General features: G+C 41.6%; 1 protein-coding gene across 1 annotated transcript in view; it reads left to right on the forward strand.

The window, feature by feature from the left end:
- Positions 1-14,250, forward strand: part of wee1 (WEE1 G2 checkpoint kinase) — a 17,966-nt gene extending 3,716 nt beyond the window's left edge. Inside the window, exons 2-11 of the mRNA XM_038808172.1 lie at positions 153-376; positions 4,673-4,730; positions 6,239-6,411; positions 6,822-6,943; positions 7,331-7,477; positions 10,015-10,113; positions 10,491-10,576; positions 11,922-12,092; positions 12,449-12,594; positions 13,355-14,250. Coding sequence (XP_038664100.1) covers positions 153-376; positions 4,673-4,730; positions 6,239-6,411; positions 6,822-6,943; positions 7,331-7,477; positions 10,015-10,113; positions 10,491-10,576; positions 11,922-12,092; positions 12,449-12,594; positions 13,355-13,508 — 1,380 coding nt within the window. The 3' untranslated portion in view covers positions 13,509-14,250. The remainder of the gene's footprint in view (positions 1-152; positions 377-4,672; positions 4,731-6,238; positions 6,412-6,821; positions 6,944-7,330; positions 7,478-10,014; positions 10,114-10,490; positions 10,577-11,921; positions 12,093-12,448; positions 12,595-13,354) is intronic.
- The last annotated feature ends 6,818 nt before the right edge of the window (positions 14,251-21,068 follow it).

Below are 21,068 nucleotides of genomic sequence, written 5' to 3' on the forward strand. Positions count from 1 at the left end.
TTAATATCTTCAAAGCCAATACTGTAGCACTTAGTGCGATCGCTGAGCCAAGCAAAAAACTTACCATGTTAATTCTAACATTTACCATATTGTAGGTAGTTGCTGATGAGTTAAAGTGAGGATGATGATGTATTTGATATTTGTGCTTTCAGAGTTTGTTGTCCAAGGCAAGGGTTAGGAGTTGCCTAAGTTCCAGCTCAGTACGACGCCGGGGAGGGGCTCTGTTCCGGAATGTTGAGCAGGCTGAAAGAATTCCATGTGACTACAACAGGAATAAAACGCTACATGTCAACGTTAATCCTTTCACTCCAGACTCCATGTATATCCATTCTTCATCTGCACAGTGTCGAAGGAGGAAAAGAACATATTGGGACGGGTACATATTGAGCTCTTTTCCAGTTATATAATACAACTGGTAAATTTACAACTTCCAGATCTTGCACACCTGAAACGCTTGATTTGGAAACTATAATTTTACCTGCCATGGCCTTCTGTTCAAAGTGAATCTAACCAACATTGCCTGATGCTGCTACTTAATGCACTGTTAACAGCTGTTTTAGATGTGTATTTGATGTAAAAATATAAGACCAGTTGACACGACCAGTTCAGCAATGTCTGCTTGGTTATGACATCTTAAGTGGCATTTTATATTTGATGAATTGGTTTTAAAGTACCATTAGTGCACTCCTCTTGTGATGTTGTTCAAAGATTGTTCCCCTCTTCAATTATTTTTCCCCCCGGGCTTCTCTTCTCCTCTCTACTCTCGTTCTCTCTCTCTCTCTCTCTGACTAATAAATGTGTATGATAAATAACATCATCATATGGTAAATAAACTTTTGTACAAAAATTATACCATTTAGAAGTAATATGTTTGCATAGAACTTTTATGGGGGGGGGGGGGGGGGGTGGACAGAATAGATATCCAGCTGGCAAAAGGAGTTATTCTGGCACAGGAGGATGCAATTCAGCTCGTCATGTTCATCATGAGACAAGTCTAGACAAACCCAATCAGTCCTATTTTCCTGCTCTATCCCTGTAGCCCTGCTGCTAGTTCCTTCAAGTGTCCATCCAATTTCCTTTTGAAATCTTTGACCACCTCTGTTCTGACCACTCTCCTAGGTAGTGTTCCTGGTCAGTATTGTGTATATTAGAAAAAAAAGATCTTTCTCACATTTTCCCCTACATCACTTGCCCAAAATCTTAAATCCATATCCTTCAGCTAATAGGGACAGTTTTTCTTATTGTACATATTTAAACCTGTCATAATCTTGTGCACCTCTATCAATCTCCCTCAATCTCCTTTGCTCCAAAAAGAACAGCACCAGCTTCTCCCAAAGTAACCTTGTCATTAAGATCCATCACCCTGGAATAATTCTGGTAAATCTGCACTCTTTTTAAGGATCCTAGCATCCTTCCTAAAGTTTAGTGACCAGAACAGGATGCAATTCTGTGGTTAGACCATAACTAGAACTTTATGATGGTTCAGCATAAATTCTGCTTTTGTACTTAATATCTCTATTTATTAAATCCAAGATCCCACATGCTTTGCTAACTATTCTAAATATGGCCTGTCACCTTCAATAATCTGCACATGAGCCCAACTCCCCTGAATGTTCTTGAACCAAGTTGTTTAAGTCTATACTGCCTCTCCCTTCTGCTGAATGCAAGTAATTGAAGTAATATAAGCAAGCAAAAGTCACAGCTGACATTATTTGAAGGCCAATCTTGGCTAGCTTCACCTTCGCCTCACCATGTATGTAATCTGTGACTATTTCATGAGGCCCACGTGATCACTCTCCATTTAATTCCACTTGGTACTTGTCTACCCATTTTTCTAGCTTATTTGTTGTATTGCCGTCAATAGAAAATTCAAGGTATGGCTAGAATACTTAATGAGTATTTTAGTATCAGTGTTTACTAATCAAGAAAATGTAGACAAAATATTGGTAGACATGGAGATGGTAGAGATAAATTACTGCTTACTATGTCCAAGTTTGGGATGATGGGCAAATCAAATAAAATAGTCCACCTAGCATTGAACCTTTGGGAACATGACTTCCTACAGCTTGTAAAGCAACCATTTACCATAGTTTAAAAATCTAAGTTAACACTGATCCTACAGTATCTCAATAATCTCATGTTTCCAAGAAAATTATGCATGGCATTCCTTTCAACTTCTGTTACTTCATCGTAAAACTCAGTTCAATTAGTCAAGCACGACCTGCCATTTACACATTTTGCTGGCTCTCCTTAATCATAAATCTCAAGTGGCTGGTGATTTTTCTCCTCTGATTATATTTTAAAAATCATTGATTTTGAAGTGTTTGCAGTTAATGAATGTCCTTGAGTATTTTCAAGTGTGTCACATTTGGTACACTCAATCATCTGGTAATTCTCCTCCCCCTTCTCTCTCTCTCTCGCTCTCACTTGCTCTCTCTCTCTCTCTCTCTCACGCTTCCCCCCCACTAATTAAAATAAAAAGCATTGTAGTACAAACATGTTCTTGCACCTAGAATTCCTACAGTGTAGAAGGGGGCCATTCTGCCCATTAACTCTGCACCAGCCCTCCAAATGTGTACCCTACCCAATCCCCTTAACCCCACATAACCTTTGGAGACTTAGGAGCAATTTGGCTAACCTGCATATCTCTGATTTCCCTGCAGATTTGCTTCTGTATCTGCATGCCACTATTTGGAGGCCTAGAGAATACTTGCATGAGTGTGATCTTAACTGTTTTTGCATTTAAATTCTAACCAAATGGATTCTGACCTCTCCCGCCCAAGGAAATCACTCTTTCCAATGCCATAGTGTCTTCTAATCAGTACTATCATCCCACCTCCCTCTTTTCTGAACTCCTTGGGCTGTATTCTCCACCCTGCCATGCCACATTTCTGCCCGACCTGCCGGCGGGATTCTCTGTTACGCTGGCTGCTCAATGGGGATTCCCACTGTAGGGCAACCCCACGCTGTTGGGAAACCCCTGGGTGCCGGCAAAACGGAGAATCACGCTGGTGGAGAATCCCATCCATGTTTCTATCACTTCCCCAACATAATGCTCCCACATGGTTATTTCTGCTTGTAACTCACCAATCTTATCACATTTTGCCTGTTTACGTACATGCGCTCTTGGCGTTTTTTTATATTCCTGTTGGTTCATTCCTAATTAATCTGTTACTACTTCCTTCTCTAGTATTCAACAGTTTCACACCTTTCATATACCTTAATCCATTTTTTTTCTGCTTCTATATGCTTGTGCCCATCCCCATGTCAAAACCCTCCTCAGCCACCCTGTGAATTTGCCTGTGAGGACATTGATCCCATTCCTGCTGAGATGTTGCTTATCACAGTTGAATATGTGCTGCTGCCCCAGGATTGGTCCCAATACCTCCTCAATCTGAAGCACTCTTTTCTGCACCATTCATAATGTCCCTAGCTTTCTATTTCTACTTTCATAACACATCGGCTGGGAATAATTCAGAGGTTACTATCTTTATATGTCCTACTTTTTAACCTCCTGCCAAGTTTATGAAAATCTGACTGCAGATGATAAAAGGCCGATCGAGAGCCTTGGGTAGCTGGGACTGAAGGTAGGGTGTTGAGCACTGAAGGTTGTGGGAACAGATACACAACTGGTGAAAGTAGCAAAGGAGTGAGCATTAGAAGCATCTGGGAAATAGAATTAGGAATTCAACATTTTTGGGACTGCGAACTGAGTTACAATTTGCAAAGAAAAGGTACCCGATTATTTTTTTCCCAATTAAGGGGCAATTTCGCATGGCCAATCCACCTACCTTGCGCATCTTTGGGTTGTGGGGATGAGACCGACGCAGATACAGGAAGAATGTGAATAGTTCACACGGACAGGAACCCGGATCCTCAGCGCCGTGAGGCAGCAGTGCTAACCACTGTGCCACATTGTTGCCCTGCAAAGGATGGAGTTGAGTTTTTTGGAGGAGGGGGACTTTGCAGAAATTGAAACGAGGTGACGACAAAAAATATGGTGAGGCAGAGTAGAGTTGTGGAAGCTATCTTGATGTGGATAGAATGTGATAACCTGATCAGAGTTAATGTCTTTGTAACTCTGGAAATGAAAAAAAAAACTTGCAACTTGAAAATGAATGAAATGAAATGAAAATCGCTTATTGTCACAAGTAGGCTTCAATGAAGTTACTGTGAAAAGCCCCTAGTCACCACATTCCGGCGCCTGTCCGGGGAGGCTGGTACAGGAATCAAACCGTGCTGCTGGCCTGCTTGGTCTGCTTTAAAAGCCAGCGATTTAGCTCAGTGAGCTAAACCAGCCATTTATCTTTGTCTCTATAGACTGATTTTCATGACCACGGGATGGAAAGTGTTTTATAGCCAATTAAGTAATTTTGAAACTTAGTCAACTATTGTAATATAGGAAAAGTGGCAGACCGTTTGTGCAGTTCAAACTCCTGCAAACAATGAGGGGAGGTGAATATCCTGTATTTTTGAAGCATGCCAAAAGAAAGGCTTCAGTTATGACAACTGATTATGCATACTGTGCACGTTGTACAGCACAAGCAGAACAAAGTTTATTTAATTTCAAGTTTACTCTACAAACACAAAACCTCCTTTATATTTCATTGTCCATGATCATTTTTATATTAATTTCTGGGTTAAAACCTAATTATTTTCGGTTTCCATGCAGAGAGATGATGGACGGAAGTGATGGGGAACTTGATGATGAAAGCCTTCGGCCAGCAAAGGTAATAACAAAATGTGTGTTCGATATATCATTCTAAGTGTGAATTCAGTAACTCAAAAAAATAATTTTGAAGTGCAGTCAGCATGTACTAGTAATGGTATAGCTGTTGGATAGTTTTTGAAGGCCTGCTGTTACATGATCAGGAGAGAACACAGTCTGTGTGCCAGCCGGTGGTGATATGTTTTATTATGATTACTCTCCTATATGGATGGCAGTCATTAGATACACTTTTTACAGGGCTATTGCTTTCCTTTTAATCTGAATTGGACAAGTCATATCATAGTTCAAAATTAAAGACTAAAAGCAAATTGTCGGTCTGATTAGTCAGCTGTTTGCAAACTGTGATCAAGGGATTAGATAATTTAGAGAGTTGTACTGATATAATTGTGTAAGAACTGCACACCAGATCTTCATGCAAAGTATATACTGTGAATGGTAACACAACCTGAAGACAGACTTGGGCTGATATTTAAAGGGGCACTAATTTTAATAAAGCATATCTGACTAACCTTTTTAGTTAGTGACGAATCATACTTTTTTTCCCATGTATGGTGAGAGTTAATATAATTTGCAATGTAAAAGGTTTGATGAATATTGTTCGTTTTAAGTGAAAACAGTTGATGTAGGCCTATGAGCCTTTATCAGAAGACTTGCAATTTTGTGGAATGAAAATTAAAGTGTTGGAAGACTTTGGCCTGTTACTTCCTCGAAAGTGGCAATCACTGGCGGATTGCCACTCTGGATGGATTTACCCCGTTTGAAATTCGGCAGCCCCTATCTCGCTCAATCTTCCTCACTCGGGCTGCGTAAGACAAGCAGCAAAGTGCTCCCCCTTCTGCATCGGCACAGAGAAACTGGAGCACAGAGGAACCCCCACCTCCTTTTTTTTTAACAGCGCAGGCTGCTTACTTCCCAATGACAATTGCCAGGTAATCCCTTTCATAGGAACTTCCGAGAGGGTTTTCCCCAGTGCATTGGGGTACCCACAGATGTGATCCCAGAGAACCAGGAAGTCATGGGCCAATGTGTTTGTTTAAGATAACCGTTTGAGTCAAGCTCCGGTGCTGTGTCTAATGTGAAATTTGGTCAGTGATTCTCAAAGTAAACAAACATAACTTTTGCCTTGTATTTTATGGAGTATCTTGCATTTGATTTGAGCTAAGTGCAATAATTGATTAGCGACGAATTAAAACACTAAATCTTAATGGTGAAATTGTCAAAATGACATAATTGTGAATCAGTTTATAAGTTTCTAAATTGGAAATTTAAAATTTCCAAATGAAATTTAAATGATGCCTGTAAATGAGAAGTTTAGATGAAGAATGGATTTATATTGATATTGCCACATCTTTAAACTTGATTACAGAGACACTTCAACAGATTTTCACTTGACTTAATTTACACTAAGCAGTAATCCAGTTGTATTTAGCCTGACTATTGCTACCAGAGCATTACAACATTTTTGAATTCACTTATGCCTTTGTTTTATACCATACATTTTTAAATTAGAGAATTCCGATCACTGACAGTAATATGAAGTCACGATATACAACAGAGTTTCATGAATTGGAGAAGATTGGATCTGGAGAGTTTGGTTCTGTTTTTAAGTGCGTGAAGAGACTTGATGGTTGTATTTATGCAATAAAACGCTCCAAGAAGCCATTAGCAGGTTCAGTTGATGAGTAAGTAACTTGTAAATGTTTGTAGTTTGAAATTTGTGACAACTCTGCCTGTATATCCAAAAAAAATTAAATTTACCTAAATTTGTTCTGATACCCAGTTTCTCAAAATAGGAAAAAGGAAGATCTACCCTCATAATTTTCCCCCTTTCTCTTGAGTGCTGCTGAACTTTTTCTGTCTGTGTTTTGATCATTTTACCATTTTACGTTTACTTGGATTTCTATGGTTATTTTTGAGGAATTCTTACTATGGTGAAGATTTTCTAGCCTCCCTAAATGTTTGTTTAGTTTGGCCTTCAGCTGGATAAATAGCTGGAACACTGCAATCTTCCCTTTTTTTCTTTCTCTTTATGATGCTGACTGCAGTGCTGTGCATTTCCAGGATTTTGATTGCTTTAATTATTTTTTCACAGACAGAATGCTCTGAGGGAAGTCTATGCACATGCGGTGCTAGGACAGCACACCCATGTAGTTCGTTATTATTCAGCCTGGGCTGAAGATGACCATATGCTCATACAAAATGAGTACTGTAATGGTAGGTTTTTTAATTCAAACATTGTGTTAACTTGGATTAATAAGTACAGGTTGAGCATCCCTTATTCAAAAACTTGGGGCCTAGAATGTCTTGGATTCTGAAATTTTGGAATACCTGTAATAGATATAGTTGTGAAACGTTGCACCGATAGCGGATCTCGGGTGAACACCATGTCATTTTTACTAGAACCATGATTTCGGCGCTCACAAGAAAAGATGGAATTTAGAGTTTTTTGGAATCTCCAATAAGGAGTGCTCAACCTGTGTACTATTGGTACTCAAGAAAATGTGCCTGTTTACGTGCAAGAAAACTTGGAGTATAACCTACAACTGCGCTATTAAATTGGGAGATTCCAGATAATATTTTATATACTGTTTGTTTTGAAAGGTGGAAGCCTATCGGATGCAATAGCAGAAAATTACAAGAACCAACAGTACTTTAATGAACCAGAGCTAAGAGACCTACTATTGCAGGTTGCTCGGGGGCTAAAATATATTCACAGTATGTCCCTAGTACATATGGATATAAAACCAAGTAAGTATCTAGATCCCTTGATATTTTTTAGTAAGTCTATGCTTTACTATAATTTATATCCACATTTAACTTGCTTACCTATAAATAAAGGAGATAAATGGCACGTGCAGTTTGAAGAATTTTTCAGTTACGTTTTTTTGGTGAACGAGCCATCCATAGACCGGAGCATATTAAAACTGCTACGTGTTCGAACATCCACATTTCCTACATGAGCAGCATGGTAGCATTGTGGATAGCACAATTGCTTCACAGCTCCAGGGTCCCAGGTTCGATTCCGGCTTGGGTCACTGTCTGTGCGGAGTCTGCACATCCTCCCCGTGTGTGCGTGGGTTTCCTCCGGGTGCTCCGGTTTCCTCCCACAGTCCAAAGATGTGCAAGTTAGGTGGATTGGACATGATAAATTGCCCTTAGTGTTGGGTGGGGTTACTGGGTTATGGGGATAGGGTAGAGGTGTTAACCTTGGGTGCGGTGCTCTTTCCGGGAGCCGGTGCAGACTCGATGGGCCAAATGGCCTCCTTCTGCACTGTAAATTCTATGTAATTCTCATTCATCTTATCAAATTCTTCAATGGCCTTTTCTGCATCTCTGATGCATTTGCAACCATGACGTACTTGTCTAGGCTTTTATGGAACCCCTCCTTTCTCCTTAAACACTCAAAACCTTCTTATTTGACCAAGCCTTTTTCCCTATTATCATCTGAAATGGCTGTGAAGATGGAGATGTTTTATTATTTTAGACATCCTCATGTAAGTCGCGTGATCTTTGCTACGCAGCGTCATTTTTCATCTACATTGCATAAAAGTTGACCATAGTTCTTCAAGGATCAGAACCATATAATTTCAGAACCAAATTATAATCTCTAAATCACAGCATGCTGCTCCTTTAAAAATTACACTTGCTGTATTTAAGTAAATCATGAGCCAGAGTAGGACATTCAACCCATCGACCCAGCTCTGCCCAACGATACGATTATTTGGATCTACTTGTGGTTTTAACTCCACTTTCCTACCTGTCCCTTGGTGACAAAAATCTGTTGTAATTTTTACGATGGGAAGCAAGTAGAACATTTTTTTACTTTTTTGAGGATGCGGGAAAGATGAGACAAATTTGTAAGAGATTCCTACAGTTTGGAAGATATTATTTGAAATATTGTGGAAATCAGTGGCTGAGCCTTGGGAGTTTAAGGCAAAGGAAATCTTTGGAATTCTCTGCCCCAAAGGATGATGGAGGCTGGATCATTGGAAGCATTTAAAGTGAAGGTGGATAAATATTTGATAGATTGAGGAACGGAGGGGGTTTGTGGAAATAATGCAGAAAAGAGTTGAGGACAGCATTGATCAGCCATGATTGGATTGAATGATGGGGCAGTCTTTTAAAGGCTTGTTGGCCTACTCATTTCTTGTGTTCTTGTGAAGGGATGTGTGAAATAGAAGCAGCGGAGAGAAAGCATAATTTAATAGAAGATTTTAACGTGACTTTTGAGAGCAGAATTTGAAATCATTCGTGTGGAAGCTGGAGTGCGACACGGTGGCTCAAGGTATAAAAATCCTCTGGGGGCTTTGAGTAGAAATCAGCAGGCATTCATTTGGGTTCAGAGAGGAGTGTGTTTTACAACATTCATTGTATGCTTAAAAGGGACTCTTTTGTGCTATGGAGACCACTGTAGCTTGGTGGCACAGTGGTTAACACTGCTGCGTCACAGTACCAGGCACCCAGGTCCAGACTCTGGTGACTGTGGAGTTTGCATGTTCTCCCCGTGACTGCGGGTTTCTTCCAGGTGCTCTGGTTTCTTCCCACAAGTTCCGAAAGACGTGCTTGTTATGTGAATTGGGACATTCTGAATTCTCCCTCCGTGTACCCGAACAGGTGCCGGAATGTGGCGACTAGGGGCTTTTCACTGTAACTTCATCGCAGTGTTAATGTAAGCCTACTTGTGGCAATAAATATTATTTGTTAATATAAGGGAGTATTGTATTCAATTTTTTTCATGTTCTATCTTTTTTTCCTTGTTAAAGCTAATTGGTAGTTCTGTGACTCAGTTCCTCCACGTTTATATAAAAAAAGTTCATTGCCTGTCGAATTAGAACATCAACTGGGATCGTAACAGCAAAGTGTCAGCTCCTGCTTGAGTACGTTTCTTAGGCACTAGGGTGTTTTCCAATCAAATGCCCATTTTTATGTGAGGTCAAGCATGAATGCTTGCTGGCTATTTAACCATGGAAAGTCTCATATCTGTACTGATAATGTTATCAAATGGATGATATGAACTTCTGTCAAGTCTGCTAGATGTGGATGATTATACTGATTTCTGTTATCTCTCCAATGTTATGTTTCAGTCATTATCCTCTGATTTAGTCATGTTTCCTTTTCACATTTCTAGCATTTATTATAGTAGTTTCATGGTGCCCGTTTCAATAGAAACACTTGGCTCCTCTTTATTGGCGATCATGCGGTATACATATCTGTACAGATTGTTCAGCTTCTAAGATATCTCCTAATGACCTGCATGTTAATGTTGCTTATTCTTTTCTTTTCAGGTAACATATTTATATCCAAAAAATTTGTTACTAATTCAGTGGCAGATGAGATGGATGATGATGACTGCATATTGTCAACAAATATTGTATACAAAATAGGTATAACCTGTTTCTTCACAATTTGTTTTGATAAGTTGGGAATTTTGAATAAAGAGAAACTTTCCACTGGTGGCTAGGGCAGTAACCACAGGGCTGAGATTTAGAATTCGAAAAATAACCAGTTAGATTATTTTAATGTGGAGAATTATAATCTGTAATATACTGCCTGAAGAGTTGGTGGAAGCAAATTCAGTAGTACTTTAAAAGGGATTTGTGTATATGCTTGAAAAGGAAAGATTCACAGGACTATGGTGAAACAGTAGGAAAGTCAGACTATTTGGATACAGCTCTTTCAAAGACTCTGGGCGGAATCGTCCTCTTCCTGATCTGCAGATCTAAATTTTGATTTGTAATTTCAAATTTATTTTTATAATCAGGTGACCTTGGGCATGTTACTCGTGTATCCAATCCTCATGTCGAGGAGGGAGATAGTCGGTTTTTGGCCAATGAAGTACTACAAGAGGTAATGTTTATGATTGTTGAAATGGATTTGTAGCATGTGTATATTTGACAACCTATGCAAAGGAACTGATTGTAACTTGTATCTCATCTCATCTCCCCATATAAAAACAACATACATGTTTTTAATTATGCAATTACAAATGTGACTTTCCACCATTTGGATATGCAATTTTTTGAAGAGTTCAATGAAGCAATTTGATACATGGGCTACATAGATCTCAGCAAATGTTAACCTATTCATTCTCTCTGCCAAGCTAAATTGTGAAGGCGGTGACTTATCCACCAGTTCAACCAAAATTGTGCTGGTGAGGTGTGGAGAATATGGACCAAAATATTGTTTTGATGTGCTTGAAGTATTTTGTTACAGCTCTCAATTTGTATCCCACAATCATGTAAATATCAATATTTGTTAGTGAGATTGCATTGTGTACTATGAATCAACCTTGTACATATATTGCACAAGTGAACATAATGGTGCTATTTTGCTACTCAATTTTCTCCTCTTATGCAAACTGATTTTCGCTGTAACCTGTTCTACATTTGAGGCTTGAAAGTTTATTGTAGTAAACAAGTACTCCAACATCTAGTTGAGCAAATAAAAGCTACAACATATTTTACATGACATACTTGCTATACAACTAAGACAATTTGCAGTCTTTAAAGTGGAATTCTTTCTCTCCTCTTTTTATTTGAAGGCAGAGCAGTGCGAGCATAATTCTTAAAAAATAGGCTATTAACATACTCTGATTGCTATAACCATGTTCTCCCAGCTGGGTTTCTCCACCACCTCTGCTTTTCTGATTCTGAACCAGTGGCTTGTTTGGGGAAAAAAGCTCCTGGACAGATTGATCACAAATGAGATTTTAAATATATACGGGTTAATTCTTCGCCCCACCCCAGCCGCGGATTCCTGGGCGGTGTGCCATCGCTGGTGGCAGGATTCCCAGTTCCCGCTGATGGCCAATGGGATTTCTCATTGTAGACACCTCGCGCTGTCGTGAAACCCAGGGTGGGGTGCGTTGCTGGAACGGCGAATCCCGTCAGCGGAGAATTCACTCAATGGTTTCAGTTTCCAATGATTCAGGAAGTTTAGGCACTGAGTAATTGAGACTTGGATCAATTTGTTATGTTTAGAGTGCTATTTCACCTTTTTCACCAAGAGAATTGGTGAATTGTAGATGCAGGCCTTGGGTTTTATCAGCACAATGCATTTAATGAATTTAATTAACGTTTTACAGTGTATAGTTTCTAACTGCACACACCCATCCTTTTTACCTTGCACTCATCCAAAATTGAGTTTTGTTCTGTACAAGGATATTTTTTCAAATGTTCTGTTTCTATTTCAGGATTACAGACATTTGCTAAAAGCAGATATTTTTGCTCTTGGCCTCACTGTTATATCTGCTGCTGGTGCAGAGCCATTGCCAACCAATGGGGAAAAGTGGCATGAAATTCGGCAAGGAAAACTTCCAACAATTCCGCAAACACACTCTCAGGAATTTATGGATTTATTGAAAGTAAGAAAGATATATGACGAGCGAAATTATTTTAGATTTGGAATGTATTGCCTGGGAGGGTGGTAGCGGTCAGTTCCCTCACATCCTTTTAAAAAGTACCTGGATGAGCTTGTCATAACATTCAAGGCTATGGGCCAAGTGCTGGCAAATGGGATTAGGTCGGCAGGTTGGGCGTTTCTCATGTGTCCGTGCAGACTTATTGGGCCAAAGGGCCCCTTTTCTGCTGTATTATTCCATGAGATTTAGATTTCCATGCCTCATAACTTTCTGTAGGGAAGGTGAATTTTCAAGGGAGAGACTTTATAAGTTGCACTGTGAAAAATGGACGCTTACTTCAAAAAAATTTTTTTTTACAGCTAATGCTCCATCCAGATCCAGAGAAACGACCCTCTACAAGTACTTTAATCAGACATTCCGTTCTGCTTCCAACTGCAAGGAAGAGTGCAGATCAGCTTCGGTTAGAACTGAATGCAGAAAAATTCAAAAACGCACTTTTGCAAAAGTAAGCTTTTCTTTCACAATCTCCTTCAGATAACTGTACTTCCTGACATTTGAACTTAATGTGCAGAAATGACTACATACATCGCCTAGAAAGTAATGATTTAAACTATACTTTACTCCATATTTGTGGATTATAGAAGGTCTAAATGGAAAAGAATTGCAAAATCTTGCAAATGTTCTTTCTGTTTACATGTTTTCTTTGCTGTTCTGATTCTGCTTTTATATTCTCGAGCATCTCATGTACAGTTCTTCCTGCTATGCCTGGCCCAAAACATGCCATGATTAAGTCCACTTTTTGCTAAAGTAACTGTAGCAAATTACCTTTTTTGTCTTACCCCAAATTTCACTGCTCTTAAGTTGGCCTATTTCCTTTTTTCCATGTCTTGTTTCGCGCTGTCCATTTTTAATTCCTTCTCTCTTCCTTTCTCACCTTCTCCCTCAACCTCTCTGGATTGTCTTCTGACATGTGGATAGTGAAGTATAGGAATGCAACTGAGATTTAGACACTAATAAATACATTTTTAATGACTTTTAAAAACTAAGCAGCAGGATTATTAATTCGCATTGTATTGAAGGACAGAATAATTGTCTATGGATTGAAAAATTATTGTCTTTCCAACAGTACAATTGCATTGTATCTGTCCTTGTCTGAACACATTGATCTACCAATTTGTTGGCGGTAGAGGAAATTCTGAACCCTTTCTACAAAGTTGCTGGAGTTGACATGCTGCACGAGATGATGAACCTTTTTATTATTTCAGAGAACTGAAGAAGGCACAAATGGCAAAAGCAGCAGCCGAAGAGAGAGTATTATTCACAGACCGAATGACAACTAGGTCTACCATGCAAAGTAACAGAAGTACAAGGATCATTGGGAAAAAAATCAACCGTTCTCTTAGCCTTACAATATACTGAAACCTTCAAGGTGAATGAGCTGATTTTGTTTTTTAAACTGGGTATTTTTGAGTTGTTGCCAGTTTAGTTACCACGCAACTGTAGGACTCGCTGAGAATATTCTTTTGTCTAAAACTTGATTAGGCTACTGCCTATGTGATCTTAAATTTGATTTTTATATACCCTTTGAATAAAGAGGACAGAGATCAATTAAAAATATAGGGACATTTTATTCAATGGCTTATGCGCCATGAATTCTGTAAATCTGCCTGGTTTTGGGTTTATAACTCATTGTGTACATCTGGAGGATGTACTTGAACCATGTTATACATTGTACTGGGAGCACTTTGTAGACGTTGGGAGTTCCATGACAGACACCATGGATGAACATGTCGTGGAAAAACTGCTGCTATATTAGTCATTGTTGTACACTTGCTGTAAAATTAATTTAGCATTATAAACAATCATTGCTGTACTAGAAATAGGCTTTTCCGGAGGATACTTTTAATTATGTGAATTAAATGAAATAACAGTTGTTCACTGTTTTACTGCGTGTTTTCTGAGCAGTTTTCTTTATTAAGCTAGTGCACTGTAGGGATACATTGCACCTTTGTTTTTTGCAGTTTGTCTTTTCTGTATTTTTAAAAATGTAAATTGCGGTGGTTTGTCATTTAACTGTCTTGTCCAATAAACTTGTGTACATTTGTAAATGTAAACTTTGGTTTGAAGATGATTACTTTTTAAATAAAATGACTTGCATGGATTTTGGTTCCTGAGAAATCGGTGGAAAATTTGTTCCAGGCCATAAATGCACTGGAAGTCACAGAGGTGATGTAATTTGACTGTTTATGATTAAAGCATTTGATAAGGCAAAACCTTTTCCTGTGATAGGTGTCCAGAGTAAGTTTCAAAATCTTTAAATTTCAGCTGTTAAGGGGTGATGGCAGAAAACCTTCTCACAAAGTGTAGTGTCAATTCCCCGAAAAGCTGTTAATGCACCAAGGCGGGTAGATGGATGAGCCATTGTCTAATTGAATAGCGGATCACGTTCAAGGGACTGAATAGCTTTCTGTTCCTCATCAGAAAATAGGGACTACCTTTCTAAACGGGCATTGTTTGCCTAACTCCTAGAAAATTGACCACTTTGTTCAGTATTGGTCAAGGTCCATAGAGAATTTCAGGCTGGCTTTTGAATAGAACTGTAGGATCTTTCTAGAACACTGGTAGGCAGATTAAACCTTGTAAGTGCTCACCTGAAGGATAATCAGTCTGCTCTGCTTTACCTGACCATTGACTTGGGCATGTATGGGACATGCTTTTGACTAATTATTTGATTTAGACATGAACACTTTGAAGAATGAATCCGGAATAATAGAATTACACCTGTCATTTAGGAGTGTAATGCTTTATTAGCAGTAGGATAATGGGAAAGAATGTTTTTAAAGATCGCCTGACGAAAGTAACATCGTCAGTTCTCACCAGGGCCAGTAGATGGAGGTATTCTACCAGAGAAAAAATCTTTAGCATTGTCAAATCCCAAGCTGGTCCAAGGGTTGGACAGTGTCGACCAATTTTTTTGTTACTGCATTTACTGTCACTGGTCTGACCTCTCGCTAGCCCTACTAAGTTTTAATATTTCCCTTGGTTTGGCCAACTGTTCAGGCCATCTTTAAAATGTTACCCTCTGCTCTTCACCATCTGTTTTATTGATGAAATTTTGGAATTTTTAAATAATGCATTCCACATTTATTTTCTGTGCCTCAGGTTCTTAAATGGTGTTTTTTGTTTAAGACTTTGCTTTTTACCAGTGCCAATCCTAATCCTTTTAGTTTTTAAAGTTTTGCTTTTTAACCAGTGCAAGCCCTACTCTTTTTGGAGTCGAGAGTCACCTACAATACAGAGAGAAGCCATTTGGCTTCAAGAGTCCATGTGAGCTCTCCACAGAACAGTCCCAGTCAGTCACACTCCTTAGCTTGATCCCCGGCAGGTTTATTTCCTTTTGAATCATTGATTGTGTCTGCTCCCACTACTCTTGTGGGCAGTGAATTCCAGGTCTATACCATTCGCTGCATAAAATAACTTCCCTGTAACTCTTGCCACAACCTTGAATTGGTCCCCCCTTAGTCTTTGCAAAATCAGCTAATGGGAGCCCTTTTCCCTGGCCTACCTTATCCAAACCTGCTGTAACCTTTGCTCCAAGGAGAACAACCCCAGCATTTCCAATTTATCCTTTACAACTAAAATCCCATTTCTGGAATCATTCTTCTGCTTATGGTACAATTCTAAAGAGTGTGCAGGAACCGAGGGACCTGGAGGTACATGCGCAGGGGACAAGACAGTTTGAAAGATGATTAACAAAACATATGGGATCTTGGGCTTCACAGAGACATTGAGGGGCAAAAGCAGGTTTTATTAGAAAGCATTGGTTCGGCCCCAACTAAAGTATTGCATCCAGTCCTGGTCACCACACTTTTGAAAATGCTTTCTAATGATTCAGCATACCCTTCTTGCTTTTGCCCCTCAATGTCTCTGTGAAGCCCAAGATTCCATATGTTTTGTTAATCATCTTTCAAAATGTCCTGTCCCCTGCGCATGTACCCCCAGGTCCCTCTGTTCCTGCATACTCTAGAATTGTACCATAAGTCTATAATTATTTCTTCCCATCCTTTCTGCCAAAATAGGTCACAATCACCTTGCCACTTGCCTGTTCATCCTGCTAGCCTACCCATGTCATGATTCAGGTGATTTTTATTGTCCCATTTGCCATTCCTCCAGTTTGGTGTCATCAGCAAATTTTGAAAATTAAACAAAAATGCCTTGCTTTTCTGTCCTGTCCAGCTATAATCCTTCTAGTTATTATTCAACTCTGTCATAGTCCTAAAGCACAGAAAAGGCTCTTCGGCCCATCCTGCCTGAGCTGTCAGATCCAGTGTAGCCTCCAATAAACATTTGCATACTGTTGTGAATGGGAGGGAGTTAACCCGTATGTGCTTGTTTCCTGAGAAATGGCAGACCCAGCAAGCTGCATTTAGCCCTTACCATTCTACTGGGCCACGGATCTGTATGTCCATAGGTCAGTTAACTGGTAGGCCCAATGGCAACTATCAGATTCTGAACACCCGGTGACTCTGTGGCTTGCCAGCCAAACAAAATATGAATGCAGGGTGTTATCTATTATTGCCGCAAGCTGTGCTTCTATGGCACATTCATCTGGTCATGAATTAGTTCTGAGCTGGGGAGATGCTGAAGGTTTCAACGAAACTGCTATATGATCGATTGATTTTCGCAATGAAGAAAAATGTTTCCTGATTCACAAACAAGGACTGCGGATTATAAAATCACATTCATCTGTCGCTGCATAGCCTCGGAGTGAGGTCAGAGCATTCTGCTTTTCAAATGAGGATTCAGGAGATGAGAGCTCACCGTCACTCAAACCAGCTTCTCTCCTTCACTCAGTTGGTGGTACATCTTCAGCCACTTCTCACTCCTGCCTTTTGCTCGGTCCTGTGCCCCACCAAGATGGTTTCAAATATCTCCAAGACCTCAGCCAACTAAATTTAAGTGATCTCATGTCTTACAACCCTTCCTTTTACCCCAGACATCTTGTGCACTGTGGCCAATGGTTCAGTTGCTATGTTTTTTGACGTCCGTAATTCTCTACCTCCTCAAAACCTCCTCTTCAACCATAATGTGTATGCCCATTTTTTCCTTACCTTTCGCATCTCCTTTCGCGCTCAGGTCCTCCAAAATGTTTTTTTGCATGATGAACGCGTATAAATACAAGTAGTTGGCGACTGCTATATTTAAGTGGTTGCTTCGGCATGTTGAAAGTGTGACAAATGAAACATTAAACAAAGCCACATTTCAAAGCGCCATCTTGTATATTTTGTAATATAGTCTAAATGATTACAGCAGCTGCTTGTCTTTGTTTATACTAAAAGATTTAGCCAGTGAGCCTTTGGCTTCGTGGTAGCATTCCTGCCTCTGAGTCAGAAGGTTTGGGTTTGGGCTCCATTCCATGTTGCCGCAGGAAGCGGAACACCAGCTGTGAATACTACATTTATAGCCTGTGGGGGCCTTGTGTCCGATGGCCTCACACGTTGTAAAGCATCAACAAGGCTTCAGTGGACCTGGTTGCAGCCCACCTAGGGCTCTGACGCTAATTTTAAAATCTAGCCACTGGAGGGCAGCTAATGTACCATTATTCAAGAAGAAAAGTGGGGAAAAACCAGGAACTTGCAGAGTTCAACATCAGTGGTTGGGAAAGTATAGGAAAATGTTCACGGGGACAAAATTAATCTCCACTTGGCAGGGCAAGGGATAATCAAAGATAGCATAAGTTTGTCAGGCGATCATGTCGAACAAATGTGATTATGCTTTTCAAGTAGATGACTAGGTGTTTAGATGAGGACAGTGCAGTTGATGAAGTCTACATGGACTTTAGTAAGGCTTTTTACAAAGACCCACATGGGAGATTGAACAAGAAAGTAAGAGTCCAGGGTAATTAGATTCAAGGTTGGCTCAGTGGCAGGAAGCAGTGGGTGATGGTCGAAGGTTGTTTTGGTGACTGGCAGCCTGTGTCCATTGGTGTACTGCAGGGAGTTCCTTGCTGTTTGTAGTGTACATTAATGACCTAGATGTGAATGTGGGGGCTATGATAAGTAAGTTCACAGATTACATAAAAAATGGTGGTGTGGGAAATAACGAGGTGGAAAGCGGTAGATTCCGGGATGGTACAGATGGGCTGGTCAGATGGGCAGAACAGAACAGAAACAAAACAGAACAGAAAGGGGCTTTTCACAGTAACTTCATTGAAGCCTACTCGTGACAATAAGCGATTTTCATTTCATTTCAGAACAGTGGCAAATGGAATTTAACCCTGAAAAGTGAGAGGTGATGCATTTTGGGAGGGCTAACAAGGCAAGGGAATACACAATGAAGGCTAGGACCCTAGGAAGTACAGAGGACTGGAGACCTTGGGGTGTATGTCCATAGCAGGCAGGTAGATAAGGTGGTTAAGAAGGCATATAGGATACTTGCCTTTATTAGCCGAGGCATAGAATATAAGCAGGGATGTAATGATGTAGTTGTATAAAACACTCGTTGGGCTGCGGCTGGAGTGCTGTATGCAGTTCTGGTCGCCATGTGATTGTACTAGAAAGGGGCGGTTCACCAGAATGTTGGATAGGCTGGGGTTGTGTTCCTTGGAGAAGGCTGAGGGGGAACCTCATCGAGATGTACAAAATTAGGAGTGATAGATCGGAAGAAACATTTTCCCTTTGTAGAGAGGTCAATAACCAGAGGGCATAGATTTACGGTAAGGAGCAAGAGATTTAGAGGGGGAAAAGGCTTTCATCTAGAGGGTGGGGGGATCTGCAACTCACTGCCTGAAAGGATAGTAAAGGCAGGATCCCTCACAACATCAACAGAGTATTGAAGAGCATTTGAAATGCCATTGCATTGAAGGCGATGGAAAAAGTGCTGGAAAAGATTAGAACAGATAGGTGTTTAAGGGCCAGCACAAACACGATGGACCAAAGGGCCTCTTTTTGTGTTGTAAAATTCTATGGGCGCGATCTAACTAACAGGTAATTGCCAGGTGTTTCCCAGCAGCCGACCCCGGTGAGGCCATCACCGGAAATGGAAGTTAATTACGGCACTTAACGATACCCCATGGGCTTCACGGAAAAGACTGTCCAGCGAACTGATTCTCCTGGATCGCGCTCGACAGCTCCCCGCTAACAAAGGGGAGCAGCTCTTAAACCAGTGCCACCTGGGAGGCAGTGACCGTTAGTGTGGGGAGTGCAATCAGGAGCACCGCCACCCAGTGCTTTAAGAAGCTCAACAACCTCCAACGGGCTGCACAGGCGAGTTGGCATTGGCACCCTGGCACCAGTCCCGCCTGCCACTACCCCCCCTCCGTCCCAGCCCTGCAGTGGGGGCCGCACCAGCCCCCCCAGCACAATACTACGCCTGTGCCCTTGCACACCCTGGACCCATCTGTGCACCTCACCCATGCCGAGCTGCTCGCCATAGCCCCCCCCTCCCACGTCCCACGTTGCATGAAGCGAGCAGCTCACGGTGCCTTCTTTCAGTAGCCACAGGAGAGGTTGCCCCACAACGGACGGGAAAGAGCTCAGCCGGGCGGTGGACTGCCAAACGTCAGCACCCTCAGCCCCTGCAAATAACAGGCCCTGGAGGTTATGGGGGTGGCCGAGGACAGATCAGTCACCAACATCGAGATTGGCCAGAGCCACAGAGGTGAGAATCCACTGGCCCCCCCCACTCAGGTGACCTGTCACACGTGAGTTTGTGCCAGACATAATGATCCTTCCTTCCCATTGACCACACGTCCATTCTCCTGCAGGATCTCCATCCGATGGTGCCAGCCCATCCAGGGTGCCTCCCCAGACCCCACCTTCACAGAGAACACCTCGGAGGAGTGCCTGAGGATGCCACCATTGATGGGTCACAGCTGTCATCCCCATCTTTCACCAGGGCAGAGACACACACCTCGATAGGCGAACATAGCGGACAGGCTTCTGGTGAGCACCACCCAGTTGCTGATGCACATCAGATGGAGGCAGGAAAATCAAGGGGGGACAGCAGTCAGGTATGCTGGATCCCAGTACACAGCTGGGTCCCAGGCGATGTCGAGCCTCTGGACCAGGTTATCCCGGAGCTGATGCAGACGCTAGGGTGCGGCTGTGATATTCAGAGGTGGTTGTCAACAAAACCTCAGCGGGTCCATAGCCAATTGGAGGAGCCCCAAAGGCTTAGGAGATGCCGCCGGCTATGTGTAACACCAAAGCCAACACTGCTAGGGTAGCGACCACAGTGGAAAACTTGGAGCACGACACCAGCAGTATGAGTGGTGATGTCCGAGGCGTTGCCCAGTCAGTGACGGCCATGGCTGAGGGCCTCGAGATCCTAGTCGCTGGAGAACATGTCCCTGACATAGGTGGACCTTGCCGAGGTGCTGCACAGCATGTCCCAGTCTCAGGTGGGCATCGCCGGGGTGCTGTGGTACATGTCCCAGACACAGGTGGACATTGGCGAGGCACTGCAGAGCGTTGTCCGGTCACAGAGGGGCATCGCTGAGGGCATTGACATCATGGTGCAGACAATGGGGAGCCACTAGGGCTGGCCGATGGCACATGGGAGGGGAGGGAGAGAGGGGGTGGGCCACGTTTTAACAATGAAAATTTTAATAATGAAACGTATAATACACATAACATTTACAAAATATAACCAACCCAAAACAAAACAAACCGCCCTCCCAAACAGTTAGCAGAAACCAGCTCCTCAAAATGCAATACAAACAACCCTCATTTCTTGTGGAACCCGTCACTTGCACCCTTCAGAGCAAATTTCTCCAAATACCAGATCTCCCAGCCGCGCGCCAAGGCACTGGGGGGAGAAGCTGACCTCCTCACCAACAGGACCCTCCTGCGAGCGACCAATGAGGCGAAGCCATCTGCAACTCTGGCAAGTCCGACAACCCAATAAGGCCCCCAGGGGACTGGGCTCTAATCCACATGCAGGATCACTAACATGGTGCTGAAAAACGACACCCAAAAC

The sequence above is a fragment of the Scyliorhinus canicula genome, chromosome 9 (assembly GCF_902713615.1).
Source record: "Scyliorhinus canicula chromosome 9, sScyCan1.1, whole genome shotgun sequence".
Taxonomy (NCBI): domain Eukaryota; kingdom Metazoa; phylum Chordata; class Chondrichthyes; order Carcharhiniformes; family Scyliorhinidae; genus Scyliorhinus; species Scyliorhinus canicula.